Here is a 27,579-nt window from a genome sequence, read left to right as displayed (position 1 = left end):
GGCTATAATTGACTATCTTGCACTGAGTGAAGATGTTACGATGATTGGCATAAAAGTAGGAGTTGTGGGGCACATACTGAAGCAATGACTATTTGAGGGAGTGATATTGAACCTTGTATCCACATCAATCCTGCTTCAACCTTAAGTCTCTCCTTCCAGCTCTCACATTACATTGACAACATTTAACATCATTGTACAGCCATGTACAAATCTAATACAATTTTCAAATTTACAGATGACACCACCATTATGGGCCAGATAGCAAACAATGATGAGATGGAGTACAGGAAGGAGATTGAGAATCACATGTCCTGGTGTCGAGACAGCAACCTTTCTCTCAACGTCAGCAAGACAAAAGGGATAGTGATCGACTTCAGGAAGCAAAGCCGAAGTAAAGATGATCGAAAACCTCAAATTCCTAGGAGTCAATATCACCAACAACTTTTCCTGGACCACCCATATTGAAGCAATGATCAAGAAGGTACACCAACACCTCTACTTCCTTAGAAGGCTTAGGAAGTTTGGCATGCCCCCTACAACTCCCACCAACCTCGACAGATGCACCATAGAAAGCATTTTATCAGGATGCATCACAGCTTGGTTTGGGAACGGCTCCATCCAGGACCGCAAGAAAGTGCAACAAATTGTGATCGCAGCCCAGACCATCACACAAACCAACCTCCTTCTATTGACTCCATTTATACCTCACACTGCCTCGGCAAGGCCAGCAGCATAATCAAGGACAAGTTGCACCCTGGCCACCATCTTCTCCCCTTTCCCATCAGGCAAAAGGTACAGAAGTGCAAGAACACATACCACCAGATTCAGGAACAGTTTCTTCCCAGCTATTATCAGGCAACTGAATCATCCTACCACAACCAGAGAACAGTGCTGAACTACTATCTATCTCTTTAATGACCCTCGGACTATCCTTGATTGGACTTTACCTTGCACTAAACGTTATTCCCTCATCATGTATCTATACACTGTAAATGGAACTATTTTAATCATGTATTGTCTTTCTGCTGATTGGTTAGCATGCAACCAAAGCTTTTCACTGTACCTCGGTAAACGTGACAATAATCTAAACTGAATTGAAATAATGTGAGTGGATTGAACAGATATTGGGAGCAACTTTAAGAAGTAAGCTATAAGAAAGGAACCATTAGATAACAGAGTTGCCAGTCCTATGACGTTCACACACAGACCCATCTTCACTATCTCTCTCACATCTTTGTCACATCTGACCTAATGGATGGCTTAGCATAGGAATCACCTGACATCTCACCCACCCCTACCTGCAGCTTGCTGGCGTCTAACTTGTAAAGCCTGTTCAACTCAGGGTTTGGGCTGGCACAAACTAACGCACTGAATTTCTCCGCAAACCTTTCTCCGTTTCTAACCTCAGGGCCTTTCATAAACTTTGAAAACTCCAATTAACATTCTCTGTTCCAGGAAATATCTTAACTTTCATTCCTGGCAGCAGCTTAGTGAATGTTTACTGTCCTTATCTCTGGTCGCTCTTATTTCTATTCTAAGATTCTTGAGACCTGCACAAAGTATTTCTGACAGATGCGTGGTACAACGTAGCCATCCCAACCTTGCATTCATTTGCAATAGTCTGGATATAAAATTCATAATTATTAATTAATTCTCATTAATTTTCAAAGTGTTTTGGAGTTTTTAATTTTGATCATTTAAAAGAAGTCACAGATAATTCTAAAAATGAAAGTTCAGAATTCAAAGATCCACTATTTATTAATTACTAATTCAAAAAAGATTCCCGGCAGTTGGATTGCAAGAGGCAAGCTTCCTCAAGGGTACACGTTTAGACATCTGGTTCAAATTCCTTTCAGACAGTTCATCAGTCAAGATTGACAGCTCTTTAACTTTTCAGTCCATTTGACACACACTTTTTCCTGTGAATCATTTAACCCTTCTCAAGACTTATCCCAGAATCAAATTTCACTGGTCCATTCATCTAGCCAAAAGGCAAATCCCAAACTTATTGTTGACAGCTTTGGAATATTAACTCTAAATTGAAGACGAGTGCAAATCCAGCCTCACCTGACTCTGGGTGATATAATGGAACTGAATAAAATCTACCAAAAAGCAGATGCTGGAAATATGAAACAAAAATAGCAAAAGCTTGAAACATAAAGCAAGTCAAGTGACAGCAGTGAGGAGAACAGGTCATTGATCGATTTTTCAGGCATGTATTTTCCTATAGATCAGAAGTTCTGAAGAAAAGTTTTAATCCCCAAATGAAGACTCTGGTCCTCTTAATATAAGCTCATGGTCCTGAGCCATGTTTCTATTTTTTGTATTTTACTAATTAGTTTCCTACTGTTATATACATGAGTTTATATACATAGTTTTTTTTATTCATCATGTATTACTTTATTATTTTTTACATGAGATGATCAAATGAGGTCCCATTTATCTTCTCTGGTGGATGTTATTGCCAATGGAATTCTCCTGAAGGAGAGCAAATGAATCATTCTTGGTGCCCTGGCCAAAATGCAACCCTCAATCAACATTACTGGACAGAGTATTTGTGAATTAACACATAACTTTTTTTGGGAGACACTGGTACAAACTAGCGGATTTGTTATGCATGGTGACCACACTTCAAAAAGTGTTTTCCTGGATGTCCTAAGGTTGTGATAGATACTACCTAAATTTAAACCATTCTTCGCTCCCGTTCCTTTTCAATTTTCTCTATTGATGTTGGGATACAATACAACAGACATAGCCCAGATTCCAATAATCTGTCATGCATCACCTGTGAACCAGGGCACAGTGTGGATAATCCATTCAGGGAAAGTAGCATCAGCATCAATCACCCTAAGCGCTTACAGTCCAGAAAGAAAAAAAAAGATTTGTCAGCAATGCGGAACTCTACCGCTGTGGCCATGGAGGCACAGCGGTAGAGCTGCTGCCTTACAGCGCCAGAGACCCGATTTCGATCCCGACTACGGGTGCTGTCTGTACGGAGTTTGTACGTTCTCCCCGTGACCGCGTGGGTTTTCTCCAAGATCTTTGGTTTCCTCACACCATATAACCATATAACCATATAACAATTACAGCACGGAAACAGGCCATCTCGGCCCTACAAGTCCGTGCCGAACACACAATCCAAAGTCGTACAGGTTTGTAGGTTAATTGCCTGGTGTATGTGTAAATTGTCCCTAGTGTGTGTAGGATAGTGTTAATGTGCAGGGATCACTGGGCCGCACGGACTCGGTGTTTCCGCACTGTATCTCTAAACTAAACTAAATCTTCCTCATGTCAGCTGAAGATGGGGCAAAGTATGGCATTTGTTCTAAGATCAGCAGTGAAAGCTGCAAGCTCCCTTTGGTCAATAGATTAACTCCACATTAACCAATTGGGCGTCAAGGGAACTGGACATTCCCTGGTAGTAAAGAAAGCAAACGCATATCTGAGGAAGGATGTGCTGGCTCAGTAAAGGGTGTAGAGGAGATTTACAAGAATGATCCCAGGAATGAGCAGGTTCACATATAATGAGCGTTTGTGGGCACTGGGTCTGTACTCACTGGAGTTTAGAAGAATGAGGGGGGACCTCATTGTAACGTATTGAATCGTGAAAGGCTTGGACAGAGTGTGGAGAGGATGGTTCCACTAGCAGGAGAGTCTAGGACCATAGGTCATCGCCTCAGAATTAAAGGACGCTCTTTTAGGAAGGAGATGATTAAGAATTTCTTTAGTCAGTGGGTGGTGAATCTGTGGAATTATTTGCCACAGAAGGCTGTAGAGGCAGTCAGTGGATATATTTAAGGCAGGGTTAGATAGATTCTTGATTTGCACAGGTGTCAGAGGTGATGGGGAGAAAGCAGGAGAATGCGGTTAGGAAGGGGAGATAGATCAGCTATGATTGAATAGCGGAGTTGACACTAGGCTGAATGGCCTAATTCTATTCCTCTCACTTATGATCTTATGACATACCATCTGAAAGACAGAGAACAAGAGCAGTCATAGAGTCATAGAGTGATACAGTGTGAAAACAGGCCCTTCGGCCAACTTGCCCACACCGGCCAACATGTCCCAGCTGCACTAGTCCCACCTGCCCGCGTTTGGTCCATATCCCTCCAAACCTTCATGTTGATCTTCCTAGTCTGTAGGGGGCGCTCCTCTGTGTGCAGCCATGTCAGCAGCGCGTCAGTTTTCCCAGCTTTTTTTTATTTTTTAGTATGTTTTAAAGTGTGTATTTTGTGTTTCTTCGTGTGATTTGTGTGGGGGGTGGTGTGGGGGGGTACGGGGGAAACCGCTTCGGTCGCCTCCTCCATGGAGAGGCGACTTTTTCCAGGTCGCCTCCCCCGTGGCCTAACATCAAGGATCGACGCGGCCTTTCCCGGAGACGCGCCCGGGGCTTCAGCGGCGGGCGCAGCGTGGACTCTCGGTGTGGAGCAGGCGACCCTCGCTGGGGCTCGCTGGAGGGGAGCGCTCCGTTTCGCTGGCCCGGGGCAGCCGGCAGCCTGAAGTCGCAGCCTGAAGTCGCGGTCTGCAGAGCTCCAGCTGGTGCGGCGTCTACAGCCCGGCATCCCTCGTGGGGGACCCGGGGGAAGAAGAAGCCATCACTGCCGGCCCGCGGCCAACTTCTACCGCGGGTGCGGCATGGACTTACCATCACCCCTGGAGGGGAGCTTCGACCGCCGGCCCTGCAGTCTACGGTGCTTCTGGCTGCGGCGGGGACTTTAAATCTCGACCGCCGGCCTGCGGCCTACAACAATCTAAAGCCGCGGTCTCCGGTGAGGAAGAGCCGATCCTGGACTGACTCTGGACTCTGGTCCTGTACACGGGGGGGGGAAATGGAGGAGGACTGGCCAAATTTTTGTGCCTTCCACCACAGTGATGAATGCTGTGGTGGATGTTTGTGTTACAGTTTTATTCTGTGTTCTTTATTATTGTACTGCTGCTGACAACCCAAATTTCCACCAACCCTGGTTGTGTGGCAATAAATTATATCTATCTGTCTGTCTGTCTGTCTGTCTGTCTGTCTGTCTGTCTGTCTGTCTGTCTGTCTGTCTGTCTGTCTGTCTGTCTGTCTGTCTGTCTGTCTATCTATCTATCTATCTATCTATCCTGTAAAACTAGTTTCTTACATGTTGGGATAGTCCCTGCCACTGGCAGCTTGTTCCATACACCCAACACCTTTTGTGTGAAAATATCATGTTAAATCTTTTCCCCAGTCCATACGTGTAGCTCAGATAAGCAGCAAGCAGAAGCAGAGAGAAGAGACTATTGGCTTGTAAGTCTGTGAGAAAGAAGGTGAGCCACAGGGAAAGACAGTTTAAAACTAAGGAATTTAATTCGCAATTTGGTAAATTGGCGATTTAGGCAATTTATCAGTCAATATAAGCAAGGTTGCTCTAGGGGAGGGGCCAGTCGAGGAGCGGCCTTGTGAGAAAAGTGCCTTGTGGGAAAAGTGCGAGTCTTTTGCCTTGTGAGAAAAGTGGCTCAAGAGTCTTAGGCGAGGAGGCTGAGGCAAGGAGGCAACACTTGTTTGAATTTGTGACTTTGTCATCTGAAGAAATGGCAGGCATGTTGGAGCAGTGTGTTTCCTGCAGGATGTGGGAAGACAGGAACACTGCTGGTGCTTCTGGAAGCTACACCTGAAAAAAATGTGTCCAGGTGCAGCTCCTGAACGAACGTGTTAGAGAACTGGAGAAGCAGCTGGATGACCTCAGGGCCATCTGGGAAAATGAGAGTTTCCGGGACAAGACCTACAGTGAGGTTGTCACTTCAAGGATACAGTAAGAGCAAAGGTGGGTGACTGTGAGAAATGGGGAGTAACCGTGGAGTACAGGAGACCCAAGTGGCTGTGCCAAATGAAAAATGGTACACCCTTTTGGGAGCTGTCGGGGCAGACGACGCTTCCAGACTGAGCGGCGGGCATGTCGTTTGCTCCAATCCTAGCGATGAGACTCGACTGTCGAGACTGATGTCAGGCAGAGCTATAGTGGCGGGTGACTCCATTGTCTGAGATGCGGACAGGGAATTCTGTGGCGGCAGGCGAGACATGAGGATGGTCTGTGACCTCCCTGGTGCCAGGGTTCAAGATATCACAAACCTTATTCAGAACATCATCGAGAGGGAAGGGGAACAGCCAGCAGTAGTTGTGCACGTGGGCACAAACGACGACAGGAAGAAGAGGAAGGAGGTTCTGCAACGCGAGTTTAGAGAGTTCAGAAGACTGAAATGCCGGACTTCTAGGGTGGTTTTCTCTGGATTGCTTCCAGTACCTCGTGCTAGTGATGGCAGGAACAGGGAGACAGAGGATCTGAATGTGTGGCTGGGGGGCTGGAGCAGGGAGAAAGGATTTAGCTTTATAGACTACTGGGATCTCTTCTGTGGTAGGGGTGACCTGTACAAAAGGGTCGGGTTGCACCTTAACTGGAGGGGGACCAACGTTCTGACGGGAAGGTTTGCTAGTGCTGATGGGACTGAAGGCTGATAAATCCCCAGGGCCTGATGATCTGCATCCCAGGGTACTTAAGGAAGTGGCTCTAGAAAATGTGGATGCATTGGTGATAATTTTCCAATGTTTTGTAGATTCAGGATCAGTTCCTGTTGATTGGAGGGGAGTTAATGTTATCCCACTTTTTAAGAAAGGCGGGAGAGAGAAAACAGGGAATTATAGACCAGTTAGCCTGACATCGGTGGTGGGGAAGATGCTGGAATCAATCATAAAAGATGTAATAGCGGCACATTAGGATAGCTGTAACAGGATCGGTCCAAGTCAGCATGGATTTACGAAGGGGAAATCATGCTTGACTAATCTTCTGGAATGTTTTGAGGATGTAACTGGGAAAATGTACAAGGGAGAGCCGGTGGATGTAGTATACCAGGACTTTCAGAAAGCATTTGATAAGGTCCCACATAGGAGATTAGTGGGCAACATTAGAGCACATGGTATTGGGGGTAGAGTGCTGACATGGATAGAAAATTGGTTGTCAGACAGGAAACAAAGAGTAGGGATTAACGGGTCACTTTCAGAATGGCAGGCAGTGACTAGTGGGGTACCGCAAGGCTCGGTGCTGGGACCGCAGCTATTTACAATATACATCAATGATTTGGATAAAGGGATTAAAAGTAACATTAACAAATTTGCAGATGATACAATGCTAGGTGGCAGTGTGAACTGTGAGGACCCTTCTGCTATGGGGATGCCTGGTGACTTGGACAGGTTGGGTGAGTGGGCAGATGCAAGGTAGATGAAGTTTAATGTGGATAAATGTGAGGTTACCCACTTTGGTCGCAAAAACAGGAAGGCAGATTTGTATCTAAATGTTGTCAAGTTGGGAAAAGGAGAAGTACAACGGGATCTGGGGGGGTCCTTGTTCATCAGTCACTGAAAGCAAGCATGCAGGTACAGCACGCAGTGAAGAAAGTGAATGGCATGTTGGCCTTCATAACAAGAGGAGTTGAGTATAGGAGCAAAGAGGTCCTTCTGCAGTGTACAGGGCCCTAGTGAGATCACACCTGGAGTATTGGTGCAGTTTTGGTCTCTAGATTTGAGGAAGGACATTCTTGCTATTGAGGGAATGCAGCGTACGTTCACGAGATTAATTCCCGGGATGGCGGGACTGTCATACATTGATAGAATGGAGCGGCTGGGCTTGTATACACTGGAATTTAGAAGGATGAGAGGATATCATATTGAAACATGTTAGATTATTAAGGGTTTGGACACGCTAGAGGCAGGAAACATGTTCCCGATATTGGGGGAATCCAGGGGCCACAGTTTAAGAACAAGGGGTGAGTCATTTAGAACGGAGATGAGGAAATACTTTTCCACACGGTTGTGAGTCTCTGGAATTATCTGCCTCGGAGAGCAGTGGATGCCGTTTCTCTGGATGCTTTTAAGAGAGTTAGATAGAGCTCTTAAAGATAACGGAGTCCAGGGATATGGGGAGAAGGCAGGAATGGGGTGCTGATTAGGGATGATCAGCCATGATCACATTGAATGGTGGTGCTGGCTCGAAGGGACGAATGGCCTACTCCTGCACCTATTGTCTATTCACCTTAAACCTGTCCTCTGGTCCTCGACTCACCTACACTGGGCAAGAGACGGTGCATCTACCAAATCTATTTGTCTCATGATTTTACACACCTCAATAAGATTGCCCCTCATCCTCCTGCACTCCAAGGAATAGAGTCCCAGCCAACTCAACCTCTCCCAGTAGCTCAGACCCTCTAGGCCAGGCAAGATCCTCGTAATTCTGCTCTGTACCCTTTCCAGCTTGACAACATCTTTCCTATAACATGGTGCCCAGAATTGAACACGATACTCTAAATGTGTCCTCACCAACATCTTATACAATTGAAACATGACCTCCCAAATACTATACTCAATATTCTGGCTAATGAAGGCCAATGTGCCAAACACTTTTTGACCACCCTATCTAACTGCGACCACCTTCAAGGAACCATGCACCTGCACTCTCAGATCAATCTGCTCCACAACATTCCCCAGAGCCCTACCATTCACTGTGTAGGATTGCCCATGTTAGCCTTCCCAAAATGCAACACCTCACATTTCTCTGTATTAAATTCCATTAACCATTTCTCAATCCACCTGGCCAATCGATCAAGTTCCTGTTGCAATTTTTCACAACCATTTTCACTATCTGCAAAACTACCCACTTTTGTATCATCTGCAAAATTGCCAATCTTGCCATGTATTTATCATCATTCATTTAGATGACATACAGTAGCAGGCCCAGCACCAAACCCTGAGGCATACCATTAGTCACAGGCCTCCAGTCCGAGAAGCCAACCTTCCACCATCACCCTCTGCTTCCTTCCATGAAGCCAATTTTCTATCCATTCAGCTATATCTCCTTGGATCCCATGCAATCTAACCTTTCATTGCTGCCCACCATGCGGCACTGTCGAATGCTTTGCTGAAGTCCATATATACATCTACTGCTCTGCCCTCATCTACCTTTTTGGTCACGTCTTCAAAAAACTCAATCAGATTGTGAGACACGACCTCCCATGTGCAAGCCCATGCTGACTATTACTAATCTGAAGAAGGATCTTGAGCCGAAACGTCACAATTCCTTCTGCCCAGAGATGCTGCCTGTCCTGCTGAGTTACTCCAGCTTTTTCTGTTTATCTTCAGTTTAAACCAGCATCTGCAGTTCCTTCCGACATATTACTAATCAGCCCTTGTCACCTCCAAATGCCTGTATATCCAATCTCTCAGAATACTCTCTACTTGGCCAGGTGGGTTGAGAAATGATTAATGGAATTTAATACAGGAAAGTAGACTATTATCTGAATGGTGGCCGATTAGGAAAAGGGGAGATGCAACGAGACCTGGGTGTCATGGTACACCTGTCATTGAAAGTAGGCATGCAGGTGCAGCAGGCAGTGAAGAAAGCGAATGGTATGTTAGCATTCATAGCAAAAGGATTTGAGTATAGGAGCAGGGAGGTTCTACTGCAGTTGTACAGGGTCTTGGTGAGACCACACCTGGAGTATTGCGTACAGTTTTGGTCTCCTAATCTGAGGAAAGACATTCTTGCCATAGAGGGAGTTCAGAGAAGGTTCACCAAACTGATTCCTGGGATGTCAGGCCTTTCATATGAAGAAAGACTGGATAGACTCAGCTTGTACTCGCTAGAATTTAGAAGATTGAGGGGGGATCGTATAGCAACTTACAAAATTCTTTAAGGGGTTGAACAGGCTAGATGCAGGAAGATTGTTCCCGATGTTGGGGAAGTCCAGAACAAGGGGTCACAGTTTAAGGATAAGGGGGAAGTCTTTTAGGACCGAGATGAGAAAAACATTTTTCACACAGTGAATGGTGAATCTGTGGAATTCTCTGCCACAGATGGTAGTTGAGGCCAGTTCATTGGCTATATTTAAGAGGGAGTTAGATGTGACCCTTGTGGCTAAGGGGATCAGGGGGTATGGAGAGAAGGCAGGTACGGGATACTGAGTTGGATGATCAGCCATGATCATATTGAATGGCGGTGCAGGCTCGAAGGGCCGAATGGCCTACTCCTGCACCTATTTTCTATGTTTCTACTAACTTCAGCTTTTTGTGCCTATCTTACATCAGCCGTGATTGAATGGCAGTAACGACTTGATGGGCCAAATGGCCTAATTCTGTTCCTGGAACTTATGAACTAAGAACATTACAATATCATCTTAATTATATTTATTGGGTGCAGTTTGGTTGCCTCAACTGGAATCGTGTGAGCAGTTCTGGTCACTACATAACAGGAAAGACCTGATTGCAATTAAGATGGTGCAGTGCAGATTCACCTGGATGTTGACCGGGACGGAGCATTTCATTTAGATGGGGGAAATGTATTGCAGCACAGTGGCACAGCGGTAGAGTTGCTGCCTTACAATGGCAGACGCCTAGGTTTGATCCCGACTGTGGGTGCAGTCCGTACGGAGTTTGTACATTCCCCCAGTGACTGCAAGTTTTTTTTTTCTGGGTGCACTGGTTTCCTCCTACGCTCGAAAGAGTTTGTCATTTAATTGGCTTTGGTAAAAAAAAGGGTAAATTGTGCCTCACGTATAGGATAGTAAGTAAGTAAATAAGTAATTTTCATTTATATAGCACTTTTAAATCAAATCATGTTGAAGCCAAAGTGCTGTACAGAGAAGAAATTAGACATCCATATAAAATAAGGAAGAAAAAAAGACACAATACACTATAGGATTCAACATGAACGTCCCCCCACAGCAGAATCAACACTTTCCACTGTGAGGGAAGGCACCAAAAAGTCCAGTCCTCCTCCTCCTCCTCCACCTGAGGTCGGGGCCTATTTGAGGCCTCCGCAGACATTCGCCGCAACGGCGGCCCGATGTTATAGGCCCTCCAGCCGGGAAGATGGAACTCCGGCGTTGGGTGAACACTCCTCAGCGGCTTGGATTGTCTGGAGCTTCCTCCCTGGAGACCATGGCTCCCGAAGTCCTCAGGCCGCGCTGGTTGGAGCTCCGACTCTGGCGATCTCGGATCCCAGGCTCCGCATTGTTTTAAATCCAGCGCAGCCCACGGCCGGACGCCCGCAGCCACAGCTCCGCGATGTTGGAGTCGGTGGTCACAGCACTCCGGAGCTTACCGCATGGCGACCCGGGTAGGGCATTGCCCACTACGTGATGGTATCCCAGTGCTGTGCCGCCGCCGAAGTTGTAGTCCCGGCTGATCCCGGCATGAAACGCCGCTCCAGTCCCGAAGGTAGGCCGCACGGAGAGGGCGAAGATGCGATTCGGAGGAAAACCGCATCTCCGACCAGGTAGGACTGAGAAAATACAGTTTCCCCTTCCCCCCCCCACATAAAAAGATTAGAGCTCCAAAATAAAAAGTTTTTAGACACTAAAAAGGGTGAAAAGACGGACTGCAGGCAGAGCAGCCATACACAATAGCGCCCCAATCCTGCACACCCGCCATTTGCAGGTAAGTGTTAGTGTATGGAATGATTGCTGGTCGACACGGACTCGGTGGGCCGAAGGGACTGTTTCCACGCTGTATCTCTAAAATAAACTAAAGTAGACTAGATAGCTGAGTTTGATTTCCTTACAGTGTAAAATTATTGTGAGGCAAAGTCAGTGGATATATTTAAGACCGAGATTGATAGATTCTTGATTAGTACGGGTGTCAGAGGTAATGGGGAGAAGGCAGGAGAATGGGGTTAGGAGGGAGAGATAGATCAGCAGACTTGATGGGCCGAATGGCCTAATTCTACTCCTATCACATAATCTTATGATCTAAAAGGCCAATGGGGAACCAGATAGATATGCATAAAAGGGTAAAGACAAAATTAATCTTCATCCTATATTGAGCTAAATTATAATCTGAGAGCAAAGGTTAAAGGTAGAGAACAAGAGGCTTAGAGTGCATACGAGGAAAGCTTATTTTGTTACCAAGGGGGCCGTTGGAATCTAGGATGCACTATCTGAGAAGGTGATGAACGCAGTGATTCTCACATTTAATAATGAGCACTTGAATTACCAAGGTATAGAAGACTAAGGACCAAGTGCTGGCAAATTATATTGTTCCAGCCGAATACTTGATAGCTGGCATGAATAAGGCGAGTCAAAATCATAACATACAACAATTGCTATTGGATAGAGTTCTCAGCATTATAGCGCATTGTAATGCATCAATTCCTTAGACAAAGTTCAATGTCCTCATGGGGGAAAGGTGAGTTGGACAGGACCCTAGCTTATGGAAGGACCGTTCAGAAGCCTGATAACAGAGGGGAAGAAGCTGTTTTTGAATCTGGTGGTGTGCACTTTCAAGCTTCTGTACTTTCTGCCAGTGCTGAAGAAGGAATGACAGTGGTGGGACAGGTCTTCGATTATTTTACAAAAAGGACATTGTGCTGGAGTAACTCAGCAGGTCAGACAGCATTTCGGGTCGAGACCTGAAACATCACCTATTCCTTTTCTCGAGAGATGCTGTCTAACCCGCTGAGTTGCTCCAGCTTATTTTCAGTCACCAATGTTTCTGTTGTAACCAGTTTGCAATCTAATCCTAAATTAGATACTGAAATATCTCATTTGTAGCGCTCAGCTGTAAAAATAAGATATATCACAGCAGCCATATATATGAATGTAGCCTGTGTTTCCAGTGTCTTCTGATCATACTCGTTTGTGACATGGATAAAATGTTAGTTAGTTTATTGTCACGTGTACCGAGCTACAGTGAAAAGCCTTTGTTGCGTGCTAACCAGTCGGCAGAAAGACAATATGTGATTGCAATCGAGCCATTTACAGTGCATAGATACATAAGGATACAATAGGAATCCAGGTAGATCCCAGCACGCAGCCAGGAATGGAGAAAATCAGAAAACGAACATGTTATTTTGTAGGGAAAAAATGGATGTTTCAGAGATCCAGTTTTGAATTCTTGGAATTTGTTTTTTTTTCTGCCTGAGGTGGGTAAGGTTAATGGAACATGGTGAATGGAAGGCGAATGGAAATTATTTGTTTTCCAACTTACCCGGCCCGCTGTGGCTTCGAGTACGCACCAGCAGAATCGCCAGCACCACACAGTAGGCAGAAGCAACAAGATTCGCCATCTGTTAAGAAAACAAGTGAAATCATTAACATCAGTCTAAAAGACAGCTCCTGGGACTCTTAATCTACAGAGCAGCATTGTGAACGTGAGCGTCACTCTTTCAATGAACACATCCTCCTCTTAAGGACTTGCCTGTACAGACCCCAGGAGCCCGAGTCAAACCAACAATCCAATCTGTCATCCTTCATGATGCTGAGCACTAACAGAAACCTCCGAGGTTCCACTTCAAATGAGACAACTTGACAGGTAGAAATTTGCAGTCAATTGCCTGAAGAGACAGCACACCCAATGTCCCTTGTTGGGATTAATCTTAACCTTTTATTTTTCTTCTTCTTATTGGTTTTGAATGCAGGGATAATAAAATTCAATCAAAATTTTTTTTTTTAATGAAAGTAGCCAAACTTGGATTATCGTTACACAAGTGTTAGCAGTTTATTTTGGAATCATTCTGTGATTAACTTGTTTGAAATCCAGATTGGGATGAAATTCAAAAAAACTGTGCCAAATCCGATGACATCAGTCTTTGATGTGTGACTGGGACCGGGGGTGCTGTTTGTGAGGGAAAGACCAGACCGTGAGGAAGGGATGTACATAGAGACAGATAAGGGCACATCAAGAGAATCACAGAGAATAAAGTAAAGAACATACAAGGATAAAAATCAAAAGCTTGTCAGGCACAGACTTCTGCGGAACCTTGATACGAATGCAAAAGCTAACAGAGAAAAGATGATAATAATTATTCAACTGTCATCATAGCAGCATTCAACTGAGCGAATCCTGCAAAACTCATTCTTAACAGTAAAGATGATGGTTTTGGTTATTGAACGCTACTCATCACAGCATTCAAACATCTGCAGGAATTCCTTTGGGAAGTATTCTCAACCATCTTTAATCACTTTAGTAATGAGGAAAATATATCTGTTTCCATCATAGATTGAACTGCGTTCACAATAGCTCTAACAATGAAGTATGTGCAGCTTGACCACAACATCATCCAAATCTACGGTGACAATTGCAGGTAATTTTAACACTATTTAAGAAATAAGTAGTTGACCTCCTTAGACACACGAGAGCTCATCTGCTTCATTTTAAACTTCAGTTTTAATGTGTTGAATTCCCCACTCTGTGAGTTCCACCGCTGAGCTTAAGATGAACAGGAATATAGTTGAAATTATCAATTTCCCTTCCAGCCTCTGGTGTATTAAATTTAGTTTCATTTACTGTCACATGTACCGAGGTGCAGTGAAAAGCCTTTGTTGCGTGCTAACCAGTCAGCGCAAAGAGAACATGTTTACAATCGAACAGAGTGTACAGATATATGTTAAAGGGAATAACGTGAATGATGTTTAGTGCAAGATAACGCCAGTAAAGTGCAATCAAAGATAGCCCAAGAGTCTCTAATGAGGTAGAAAGTAGTTCAGGACTGCTTTCAAGTTATTGGTAGGATGGTTCAGTTGCCTGATAACAGCTGGGAAGAAACTGTCCTTGAATCTGGAGATGTGTGTTTTCACACTTCTATACTTAATCATCAGTAGTAGCAGTAGTAATTACTTCATTGTCACGTGCAACTAGAAACAGCGAAATGCTTACATCCCAGTACACATAAGCACAATCATACATAAGTAAAATAATGCAAGGATTGAGTAGTGCTTTCACATTGCTGTTTGATAAGAAATTCTAAGATTCTGAACAGTGAACGCTACAAGTTAGCGCCAGAAACATGTTCAGAATCTTAGAATTTCTTATCAAACAGCAATATAAAGTACTACTGCAAGATGGTATATTAGCTTAAAGAACCGGGAATAGGAATAACCTATTCCAGCCCAGAGTATATTCTGCATCAAATTAGTCTATGCCTGATCGGTACATCACCTGCTCTGATTTGTCTTTATTTCATCATCCCATGATAGAAATTGCATATAGTGGTGCAGCTGTTAATACCACAGCACTCACGAGGCAGGCTCAGTCCTGACCTTGGATGCTGCCCATAGACCACACCCAGATACCATGTGTGTTACGGATTAGTGCCCTGGTCTCTTCTAACTCTCAAAGAAATGCTGGATTAATCAGCTACTGTTAATTACGCTTAAATATAGGAGAACAGCGAGAAGAATTAAAGGACAGTGGATGGGTATGAGGGAGAAAATAAATTGCAGGGCTACCAAGAAAATAAGACAAAGTGAAGTGGTATTGATGGGATTGCATTCCTGTGAGCCACCATGGGCTGAATAACCTTCTATGTTGTAGTAACTTCACATACATAAAAATGTACCCTTCTAGATCCAGAAAATTGTATTTGATCCAGCATCTACAATCTTTCAAATAATGGATTATCTGATTACATCACAAAAATGAAAAAAAGATTGAATGAACTACTGGAAAATGTGGATCAGATTGGGTTTTTGGGGATAAAGGCAGGCTATGATTTTCAGCATTGCTTTATAGAATTCAGAAAGTTAACATGTTCTCTTTCAATCTAATGATTGACCTCTTAGTTCTGTTCTTATCCCAAACCGGGGAAGTGCTGCAAGCAGAAAGATTTTAAAAAACACACAATTTTCTTGAGGATGAGCAAGATTCTAAAGATTCTAAAAATAACACAATTATTTTCCCACTGCTCAAATACAAAACATAGTAACACTTGCACTGTAAACATTTTGATTCCAATCAGAAAAGTGGTTCACTTACATGACACTTCTGTTTGCTTGTTGATTTGCCTAATATCCCAAACAAGTTGCACACAGAAATATTTAGTGGTCCTATTACTCTGTATTTTAGATATCTCCTTTTTATCCATGTCATATACTAAAAGAATAAAGATTTATTTTGCAAAATATCATCCAACATATTGTAAATGGACACTGCTTCCCTTTGGAGAAATGCTTATATTCTCCTGGAGAAAATGGCGAGGAATCTCATGGGTAGATTCCTGTCCAATAGACTGCTCTCAAGCTCTTGGAACATTTGGAACAATTAGAGACTGTCCTAATATTACATTCATGAAAATCAGAGGCAGGAAAGGATTTCTGTTCACCATTGGCAGCATAATCTTAAACATAACTACAAGGAATACTTTAATACGAGTACCACTTATAGAATATATTTCAATTTATTTGAATAAACAAGCAAGACTAGTTTCTATGTAATTTCTTTTTTGCTAAAATCCTGCAGTTTGCATATAATGATCAGCTTAGAAATGTTACTTTCATATGGGGAAAAATGAGTATTGCATTAATCAATAATGGTTTACATCTGCTCATCTGCTGTTCAATTCATGTGTCAGTACAAAATACTTTCCAGAGTATGAAGATGTAATTAAACCCATTTTTAACGTGTTCATCAAATAAGAGAATTTAATCTTTTTCATTCAAGCTCACAGTGTAGGATTCCTAAAACAGTTGTGTACATGTTAAATGCAGTGAGAATCCCTCTGGTACATCCATCAAAATAATGTGCTTTTCCATACAAGCATCCTCTATCAAATAGTTCAAATGATTATGTACTAGAAAAAGAACAGATTGAAATTATTGTGACAGGATACAATAGTTTGTTTTGTTTCAAGTTGCAAGTAGTCAGGAAAGCAAAATGGTAATGATGCTGTAAACAGATGAGGTAGGTGTGCAATGATATAATTAGTCATGCATTATTATGAAAAGTGAGGTGAAGAACTCTCTTCAAAACAAAAATTTGTTTCATGTGTTGCCCAGTCTGTGAAGCATTAAATTACAGCATTGAGGCTGCTAACTGCCAAAGGGAATGTTAAATGTAGCCACCTAGAGAGAAAATCACTTTTGAAAAAAAGATGAAAACCATAGAAGCGACATCTGCTGTCTCCTGCACATGCTTTAATCTGATGCAATGGCCCTAAATATAAAACTTAGCTGATTCAGAGCCCTGATCTCAATTGCTATTGAGAGCACTGGCTGAAAGTAAACGGTTAAAACACAAAGTGGGCCTTGAATGACAAGTTAGAAACTCGATAGTATAAAAAATAAGGTTTACCCAACTTTGTGAATGCTGGCAACTGAGCGGAACATATTATCAGCTCTGAACTGTTATTATTTACATTGGCCCATATGGTGAACAACAAACATCAAGGAGCTTATGAGGAATACAATTATTAAAATATGTTTTGATTTTAATTTATTTCAATTCATATGCATAATACCAACACATCTTACAGACAGAAGGCTGGTTTTAATAACTAAGGTCCTTTTATATTCATGCTTATTATTCAGAACAAACACTGAAATAATCACATCTACCTATTGTGAAAAATAATTTTCTCATGTGAAACAATCTGGCAGGGTTGAAGTGGTTTTACAGATTAGTGCTCTCATAAATTGTCCCATTATGTGGTGTGATCAACATCCTTGATTATTATTTCCATTTCTAGTGCATCATTTCCTCACAATCATAGTTTCAGTTGACATTGAGCGGGATAGTCCTTAATTCACTCTATTAATCTAGCAACCTTGGCTCTTGCTGACTTCAAATCAAATAAAACACCAATTGGGTTAAGATAGACACAAAGTGCTGGAGTAACTCAGCGGGTCAGACAGGATCTTCACCATCATCTTTCTCCAAAAACGCGGCCTGACCTGTTGAATTACTCCAGTACTTTGTGTCTATCATTGGTATAAATCAGCATTGCAGTTCTTTGTTTCCACCAAGGGGGTAAACATTGTTATGGCTTGAAAATGTGCAGGAAGATTGCAACGAAAAATAAATCTACAACATTTGAGTTGATTGATAGCATAATAGCAACTTTGCGTTGTCTCCACTGATCTATCAATGATTGTAAATGATTGGAGACAATGAGGCACATGCTTGTCCAAGAATATCTCCAAAGAATGGGCTTATAGTCACTGGAATTTGGCAGGATGAGAGGGCATCTTATAGAATCATATAAAATTCTTAAGGGATTGGACAGGCTAGATGCAGTAAAAATGTTCCCAATGTTCAGAACCAGGGGTCACAGATTAAGAATAAGGGGTAGGCCATTTAAGACTGAGATTAGGAAACACTTTTTCACCCACACAGTTGTGCATCTGCGGAGGCCAATTCACTGGATGTTTTCAAGAGTGAGTTAGATATAGCTCTGAGGGCAAACAGAATCAAGGGATAGAGGGAGAAAGCAGATTTTGGATAATTAACCATGATCATATTGAATGGTGGTGCTGGCTCGAAGGGCTGGATGGCCTACTCCTGCACCTATTGTCTATGGATCTATGATTTCCACTTGCATGGTGCTAACGTGATAGGCAACAAGTGTGAATGCAGAGCGGGAAGAAATATAATAATCCTATGTAAATAGTCATAAACTGCAAGTATTAGCAGGGGATTAAATACCACCCCTCACTAAAAGGTAGCCTATACCTCATAAAAGGAAGGTACATTGTGCATGAGTACTTGGTGGGAATCAATCTACATGAAAACTAACTTGAACAGAATGGCTAACCATAGAAGAAATTGCAGACCAGAGTTTGTTTGGTGTAGATGTAAGTAGGAAGAGAGATATTCTACATCCTATTGGATCTGATAACATAGAACAATACAGCACAAAAACAGGCCCTTCAGCCCACGAGGTCCATGCCGTACATAATGCCCAGTTTATCACCTGTGCATTCCTCCATTCCCTACATATCCATATGTCGACCCTAAAGACTTTTAAATGACACTTCTGCTTAAATGACAATATCTGCTTAAACCACCAACTCTGGAAGCATGTTCCTTGGCACCCACCACCCTCAGCGTAAACAGAAAAAGCCTTGTACATCTCCTTTAAGCTTTTCCCCCTCTCACTTTAAAGCTATGCCCTCTAGTATTTGTTTTTTTCCAAACTGGGAACAAGGTTCTGAATGTCTATATTGTCGCTGCCTCTCATAATGTTATATATTTTGTCAGGCATTACAGAGAAAACAATCCAAGTGTGTCCAACCTCTCCCTGGAGCGAATACCCTTTAATGCATCTTCTTCTGAAGAAGGGTCTCGACCCGAAACGTTGCCTATTTCCTTTGCTCCATAGATGCTGCCTCACCCGCTGAGTTCCTCACAGCTTTAGTTCTGTTAAAAACCTCACACGTGCTGCAGTGAAAGCTTACCATGCCATCCTCCAGTATCAGTTTCATACCATGCATGTTCAGACAGCAATTGCAATGGCACAAGGCACCGGCATATAATGGCTGCCAAGATATCACAGCTTCGCCCAGGATACTACAGAACATTCTTCCTAAATATGACTACCGCTAAAGAAAATAACTGCCCCTCCAATTCCTCCTCTTACTTCTTCACATCCTCACTCTTCTTCCAGCTTATTCCACTGTGTTTATTCTCCCAATCATGCTCGATTCCAAGAGGAAGGCTTCAAAGGCAATTATCCAATTGATCTTTGCACAGGCCTTCAACAAGAACATATTTTAGCACCAGCAAATCTGCATCCAGAGTACTGCAAAAATGGTGAACTAATGTGGCCAAGCAAGCAAAATGTGTAAACATGGACAAACAAGGAAATGCAGATGGTTCAGTACAAAATACTATCCAGAGTATGAAGATGTAAGACACTAAGTGCTGGAGTAACTCAACAGGTCAGGCACCAACTCTGGAGAAGATGGATAGGTGATATTTCAGGTCTGGACCCTTCTTCAGATTGATTGTGGTGGGGATGGGGGAATAAGAATAGAAAGGAGCAAGGGCAGCACATACCCTGATGAGCTACAGGTAGATACAGGTGATGGGTTTTTTTTTGATAGGCTGATGGTGGGACAAATACCAGAGATGGAAAGACAAAAGATGTGTGATAAAGATAGAAGCGCAAATTGTGAAGCCAGAGGAAGGAATCTGATGGCAGGGGAAGGGGTGGGGAGAAAATGGGTGCACATTCAGGTAGAGCACAGGGAAGTTAGGGTGGGGGGAAGGGGGGGGGATATCGTGTGAAAATGTGTACATTTGTTCCAACACTCAGAAGAAGTAATCCTTAACTATTCTGTAAGTAGTTGTGTACCAATTTGAACAGTGCCAGTTTGGGTTCCTTCACACCACTGAACATGGATGTAGCTATGATATGATACGATACAATACAATAGAACTTTATTCATCCCAGGCGGGAAATTGATGTGCCAATAGTCATAAAAACACAAAAACCTGTGAAGGGATCTGGGCTAAGTTTTGAAATTCCAAATGAATGCTAGTTTGAAATTTTAAATGATCTTGTAGTGCCCAAAAATGTCCAGTTCCAACGTCAGTTTTCCCTCTACTTTGTCTTAAGATCCTTTTTCCACCATAAAAATTGCTCCAGTTTTCCAAGTCAGATGCAACCCCCTCCCTCCCCCAGGCTTCAATATATTTACAGTCAGATTTTTAATTATTATCAGTGATGCACTATGGCTTTGTTCCCAATAGGAACTAAGATGTCAAAGCTAATTTTGTTCAAAGCATTTGCAACTGAATGATTACTAATTTCACCACAGCAGTCTGAGCTTGATGTCAGTTGGTTTCTTAGCTGAATTAATATTATTCTAACAGCACATAGAGTCGTAGAGTTATACAGCATGGAAACGAGCCCTATCGCCCAACTTAACTAAGTTGCTCCATCTACACTAGTCGCACTTGCCTGCATTTGGCCCATATCACTCTAAACATTTCCTAACCATTATCTTTCCAAATGTCTTGTAAATGTTGTGACTGTTGGTGGCGCAGCGATAGAGTTGCTGCCTTAAAGCGAATGCAGCCCCAGAGACCCAGGTTCAATCCCGACTACGGGTGCTGTCTGTACGGAGTTTGTACATTCTCCCCGTGACCTGCGCCGGTTTTCTCCGAGATCTTTGGTTTCCTCCCACACTCCAAAGATGTACAGGTATGTAGGTTAATTGGCTTGGTAAATGTTTTTTTTTTAATTGTCCCTAGTGTGTGTAGGATAGTGTTAATATGCGGAGATCGCTGGTCAGCGTGGACCCGGTGAGCCGAAGGGCCTGTTTCCCAGCTGTATCTTTAAACTAAACTACCTTCCTCAACTACCTCCTCTGGCAGCTCGTTCCATACCCACCACCCTTGTGTGACCTTTGCCCCTCAGGTTCCTATTAAATGTTCCCTTCTGACCTCAAGCCGATGTTGACTGGTTCTTGATTCCCCTTCTCGGCATAAAATACGGTGCTTTCACCTTATCTATTCCCCTCATGAATATATATACCTCTGTAAGATCACACCTCAGCCCCCTGCACTCCAGACAATAAAGACCTAGCCTGCCCTGTTGCTCAGGCCCTTGAGTCCTGCCAATGTTCTCTGTACTTTTTTCAGCTTGACGACATAATTCCTATAGCAGGAATTCCTATGACCAAAACTGAACACAATACACAATACGTCTGTTCTACAACACTCCCCAGGTCTTTGTCATTCAATGAGAAGGTCCTGCCCTGGTTTGTATTCCAAAAAATGCAATCCTTCAGACTTACTTGCTTTAAATTAATTAATAATTTCTCAGCCCACTTGCCAAGTTGATCAAGATCCTGCTGTAATTTTTGACACCACCCATTTTTGTGCCATCTGCATAGTTACTAATTATGCCTTGTACATTCTCATTCAAATTGTTTCTATAAACCACAAACAGCAATGGACCCAGCAGCGAAGCACATTACTTGTCAAAGGCCTCTGGTCCGAAAAACAACCTTCTACCATAACCTTATGCTTCCTTCCATGAAGCCAATTTTCTATTCTGTTGGCTTGCTCTCCCTGGATCTAACCTTTCAGTGAAGAGAACCTAGCCGAACCTGATCAAATGTCTTGCTGAAGTCCATATAGACAACGTCTACAGCTTTGCCCTCATCAACCTTCTTGGTTATTCCTTCGAAAAATGCAATCCGATTTGTAAGTCATGATCTCCCACTTACAAAACCATTCTAACAATCGCTAATCAGCCCTTGACGTTCCAGTCTAATACCATCAGAAGCAAGTTCCTATTTAATACCATCAAAACCTGTTTCGGAAACACATTACCCATTTTAAGAGAGAAAAGTTGATTTAATGTTGACCATGGAGCAAGTTATCCATCTACCATTTATAAACATGGATTATAGATGGATTAGACCATTTAGTGCATCAATCCTCTGCTGTCAATAAAAAAAAATGGCCAATGGTTCATCCGTATCTCAATTCTATTCATTTGTTTATGACCCATACCTACTCAAAACAAAACATTTCCTTGATCCTACTGGTGAAAATTTCAAATAACCTATTCGTAAAGAAGGTGTGACCGTTTAGGTTTCCTTGTCATTTTCGAAAGGTAGTAGTTTCATCGCTTCAATTTTATTTGTGACTTAGTTCTAGATCTCCCCACAAGGAATATAGTTTGTATGTTTTTCGCTCTATTAGATCCTTTATTATTTTAACTCCATTAGTTTAATTTAGTTTAGAGATACAGCATGGAAACAGGCCCTTCGATCCACTGAGTCCATGCCAACCATAAATCCTCATACACTAACACTATCCTACACACTGGGGAAAATTTATAATTTTTACCAAAGCCAATTAATCTACAAACATGTACATTTTTGGATTGTGGGAGCAAACCGGAGCACCCGGAGAAAACACATGCGGCCACAGGGAGAATATACAAACTCAGTACAGGCAACACCCATAGTCAGGATCGAACCTGGGTCTATGGCACTGTAAGACAGCAACTCTACTGCTGCGCCACCATGCCACCCCTCCATTCGATCACTCTGAAACTTTGTAAAGTTGGGAGAATACACCCTAAGTTTGTACATTTCATGTCTGTTTTAGCTTTCTCCGCTATGAAGCCTTCACATGTGAAATTTAAAGAGGGAAAATAATTCATATTTGGATTTGGAGCGAATGGTCTGTTTCCGTACTTATGACTCTCTGACAATGATTCTATGATGGTAGCTACACATAACCAAAATGTCAATGACCAGAAAGATCCTAGGTTCAATTACATGCTATTCAAAATCACCTACCAAGCTGGAAATACCACATCTAATCTTTGTGTCCTGAGATCTTAGAGTTATGGGGTGAATGAAAATCAACCTGCTTCTGAAGTCTATTCGTTGTGCTACACCAGAAATTGCATGTGATGCGAATGACCACTGAGGGTATTTTTAGCTCCAGCTGTGCCTCTCGTACAGTTGAAAAAGCCTGTCAAAGCTTACAGCTTTAAAATGGTTGATGAATTGGGAGCTGTTGATACCCGAAGAAATGGATTGAAATCAGGAGTTGATGCCCTCAAGAGTAATGAGCAATGTAGCAATATTGGAGGATGCAACATGCGAAAATATTTAAAAATAAATCACAAATATCTAAAAAGCATATCCTTGTCAATTAAGTGAAAAGAAATTACCAAAAAAAATGAACACTGGTGAAACAGTGCTGTAACACTATATATCTTTGCATTGATTACATCGTAAGTTGCAGTTAGGGTATTTTTCAAGATTGATGCTGTTACCCCCAGATTTCAATTACAATAAAACACAGCTGACATTTCCTCAGCATTGTGCGAAAGAGACTCCAATTCTGCCCACAGTGAGTAAGAAAAAGCTTTGTTATCATTGCGTTCCCTTATCCTGGGAAAGACTCACTATGCTGCACTTAAAAGCAAGGAGATATTTATATTGATTATATAGTATTCCAAGAAAAAAAGACAAAAAGACAAAAGTGATATGATATATCTGTTCTGGCTTATAACATGCCTCCTTTGCAACTGATAACTTCCAGATGTTTAAACCCACTATAGAGCAGTAAATATAATTCTTATTAATATTCTCTAATGGAAAACACATTGCGGTTGCAGCATTGAAAAAGGCATTGTTATTCAAAGAAAAAAAAACTCGGGTCCATTTTATGTGCCATGTGTTTGGTTGTTTTTGACCAGGTTTAGTATGAAAAAATTCTTATGAATGTAAGTAGATACAAATTATTGATTTTGAGTCTCTAAATGGTAAGAATTTACAACTTGTTCATAACAGTACGGAGAAATCCCAAGGTACCTATATTAAACAAAAAGTGGGGGCAAAGAGTCAGTCAGAATTCTTTATATCCAAAGAGAGGCAGATTTGCCTAACATTACAAGCAGCAAGTATGAAGTGAAAAGTATAAATGGGTTGGCAAGACAACCACCTGCATTTTTGTCAGGACAAAGTATGGTGAATAAGCAGTTATATTGATCGTTGATTAGTGAGGAGGAACAGTTTATGATACGGTGGAAATTTATTTTTCCCCGGAGGGAAATTGGTCAAAGATTGGTTTGAGGATTTATTGTTACCATTCCTGAAAATTCATCTGCATGTTTTTCATACATGTAAATTATAAAGGTGTTCTAGAATTTAACTTAACAACTCATTTTCTTCCCTGACAAGCCATGCTGAAACATAGAACTCAGCGTGCCTACAAAGTAAACGGCATCCAGGTTACATAATGCTGGAGCCCATCAAAATACCAGATGCTATTTTTTACTTCTAGGTGAATAGGTGGATGGGGCAGAGAAAGCAGTGTGGAGAAAGCATAAAGAAAAGTGTAACCTCTAGAGAAAGCTGGGTCTCTGCAGAAGGACTTGGACAGATTGGGAGAAAGATACCATATACATTTGTTGTCACACCATTTCCTTAGTTTGCTACTTACAGGCGCTGTGGACTTGGACCTTGATATCCCTCTATATAATAATAATAATAATAATAATAATAATAATAATAATAATAATAATAATAATAATAATAATAATAATACACTTTAATGTAATTGTAAATACATACAATGAAATTTCAGGCCCACTGCCCGAGTGGAGCTCCAACGTATCAGATAAATAATAACGACAATGAAAACAACAAAAACGGCCATTAGTGTCCTGCCATTAATCATATATTTGCCCCTTGCATTTAATCTCCCAAATTGCCCAGATTAAACTGCATCTATAATTTTTCTGCAAATATCTATAACTAATCAATATCCTGCCACATTCTGGGATAATATAATTCACTGTCCATAACTCCACCAATTTTTGAGTTGCCTGCAAGTCTTCAGGGGGTAGCCAGTTCTGAATCCATGTCATTGTGGATCCCATGCATCTTAATCTTCTGGATCAGCCTTCTAAGATGGACATTGGCAAATGCCTTACTAAAGTCCATGTTTACAACATCCACAGTCCTACTCTCATCAAATGCTTTCATCACTTCTTTTAAAAACTCGATCATGTTTGCAAAGACTTGGACTGCTGCAGACAAAGCTATTCTGATTAACTCTAATTAGAACATTCTCTTCCATCTGCCAGCCAACCATATCCCCAAGAATCCTTTCCAATGGCTTCCCTACCACTGATGTGAGGTTCACCAGCCTATAGGCATGCAGGTGCAGCAGGCAGTGAAGAAAGGGAATGGTATGTTAGCATTCATAGCAAAAGGATTTGAGTATAGGAGCAGGGAGGTTCTACTGCAGTTGTACAGGGTCTTGGTGAGACCACACCTGGAGTATTGTGTACAGTTTTGGTCTCCAAATCAGAGGAAGGACATTCTTGCCATAGAGGGAGTACAGAGAAGGTTCACCAGATTGATACCTGGGATGTCAGGACTTTCATATGAAGAAAGACTGGATAGACTCGGCTTGTACTCGCTAGAATTTAGAAGATTGAGGGGGGATCTTATAGAAACTTACAAAATTCTTAAGGGGTTGGACAGGTTAGATGCAGGAAGATTGTTCCCAATGTTGGGGAAGTCCAGGACAAGGGGTCGCAGTTTAAGGATAAAGGGGAAATCCTTTAGGACCGAGATGAGAAAAACATTTTTCACACAGAGAGTGGTGAATCTCTGTGTGAAAAGAGATCCTACTGTGGTCAACAATGGAGATGTGATCAACCCAAAGCCATTGGATGAAACAAATGTGATGCTTTTCTGACTTAGCTGCATCGGGAGGGTTTTTTTAAAGAAGGAAAGGGAGCTTCTTTTCCTGATCCACATTATTTTTCTATCTTTAAAGATTTTTGTTTCTTTATTTTGTTTAAGGAGCATTTAGATAGGTACATGAATAGGACAGGTTTAGAGAGATACGGGCCAAATGCAGGCAGGTGGGTCTAGTGTAAATGGGGCATGTTGGGCCGATGGTCCTGTTTCTGCGCTGTATGAATCTATTCCCATATGTTACAATCTTAAAATGAGATACCTCTCAATGTCATAGGATATGCCTATATTATAATTGTGGGACTCAGAGATGAATGGTTCCCTTCCCTCCTGTGCATGTTAAAAAATTATCACTATAAATTGCCTGTTTGGTCTGCATATCTTCAGGGTGTACCTGCCACTTAAGAAAAAAAGCTTTGGCCTCCTTACTTAGTCTAAAGTTAAAATTTATACCAAGACAAAATGACACAAGCAGACTCCATTTTGCATTCTACAGAAGAACACTACCAGCTTCACTCACTCATGTTTAAAATCATCTTTACGATTCTCCAACATTTGGAAAAACTGACATTTTTTTCCATTAAGATAGTCAGGAGGGAACGGTAAAAAACAATACTTACACCCAAACCATCCAGATGTCAATATGTTTAGACCTCAACAAGTTGCTACATTGATGCAAATAAGCTTATGGAGCATAGATATTGCAAACTATTGCATAAGGTTGTGTTCAGCATTCGAAGGCTAAAATGTAATAAAAATCATAAATTACATCTCGTGTCGCTGTCACAGTGCTGTCTCTAATTTCTTCTTTACAGCTGTTTCTCTTTGCCTTTATCCAAAAATAAAATCTATGTATTTACTGACAACATTTTGTCAGAACCAGGGGCCACAGTTTAAGAATAAGGGGGAAGCCATTTAGAACTAGACGAGGAAACACTTTTTCTCACAGAGAGTGGCGAGTCTGTGGAATACTCTGCCTCAGAGGGCGATGGAGGCCGGTGCTTTGGATACTTTCAAGAGAGAGCTAGATAGGGCTCTTAAAGATAGCCGACTCAGCGGATATGAGGAGAAGGCAGGAACGGGGTACTGATTGGGGATGATCAGCCATGATCACATTGAATGGCGGTGCTGGCTCGAATGGTCGAATGGCTTACTCCTGCACCTATTGTCTATTGTCTCAACAATATCTTTTGTCATTCCTCCACTGTGTTACCAGACTGCTCTGCAGACATTTAGTCTTGAGCAAGACAACATATCCCCTGGTTAAACATTAAGAAGATCTATGTCAATATGCAAATCAGGCCTTGAAGTCCTATCTGCATGAAGCTGAACCTCTAACCACTGTGGTTATACTTTATTACTTCTACACTCAGTTATTTCACCACATGCTTGACTGCCTTTGCATCTTCAATCCATTGTAAGAACATGAGCAAATCCAAAATATTTCCACATTATCCTAACTCAGACTCCACATTGTGTATTGGTCCTTCGTGATAAATTTCATCCTCCCCACAACCTACTTAAATTTCTTATCTATATTGTTCCTACACTTCTGGTCTCTTGAGCATCCAGTAATTCATGTTCTTCACCAGTATGCTTCAGTATTCTCATTTC

At 42.0% G+C, this 27,579-nt stretch overlaps 1 protein-coding gene across 6 annotated transcripts in view; it reads right to left on the bottom strand.

Annotated features, from left to right (window-relative positions):
* The window catches only part of cntfr (ciliary neurotrophic factor receptor), a 327,137-nt gene that overhangs the window by 171,839 nt on the left and 127,719 nt on the right, over window positions 1–27,579 (bottom strand). For 5 of the 6 annotated variants that reach the window (XM_033032525.1, XM_033032497.1, XM_033032521.1 and 2 more), the window contains one exon: window positions 12,992–13,070. In XM_033032525.1, the coding sequence (XP_032888416.1) occupies window positions 12,992–13,070 (79 nt within the window). Of the gene's footprint in view, window positions 1–12,991; window positions 13,071–15,757; window positions 15,887–27,579 lie in introns of those variants that run through there. The other variant, XM_033032487.1, reaches the window with a different exon arrangement.

Source organism: Amblyraja radiata, chromosome 1, assembly GCF_010909765.2.
Source record: "Amblyraja radiata isolate CabotCenter1 chromosome 1, sAmbRad1.1.pri, whole genome shotgun sequence".
In the NCBI taxonomy this organism is placed as follows: Eukaryota; Metazoa; Chordata; class Chondrichthyes; order Rajiformes; family Rajidae; genus Amblyraja; species Amblyraja radiata.
Note: the sequence above shows the minus strand (reverse complement) of the source record. Positions and strands in the feature narration are given on the sequence as shown.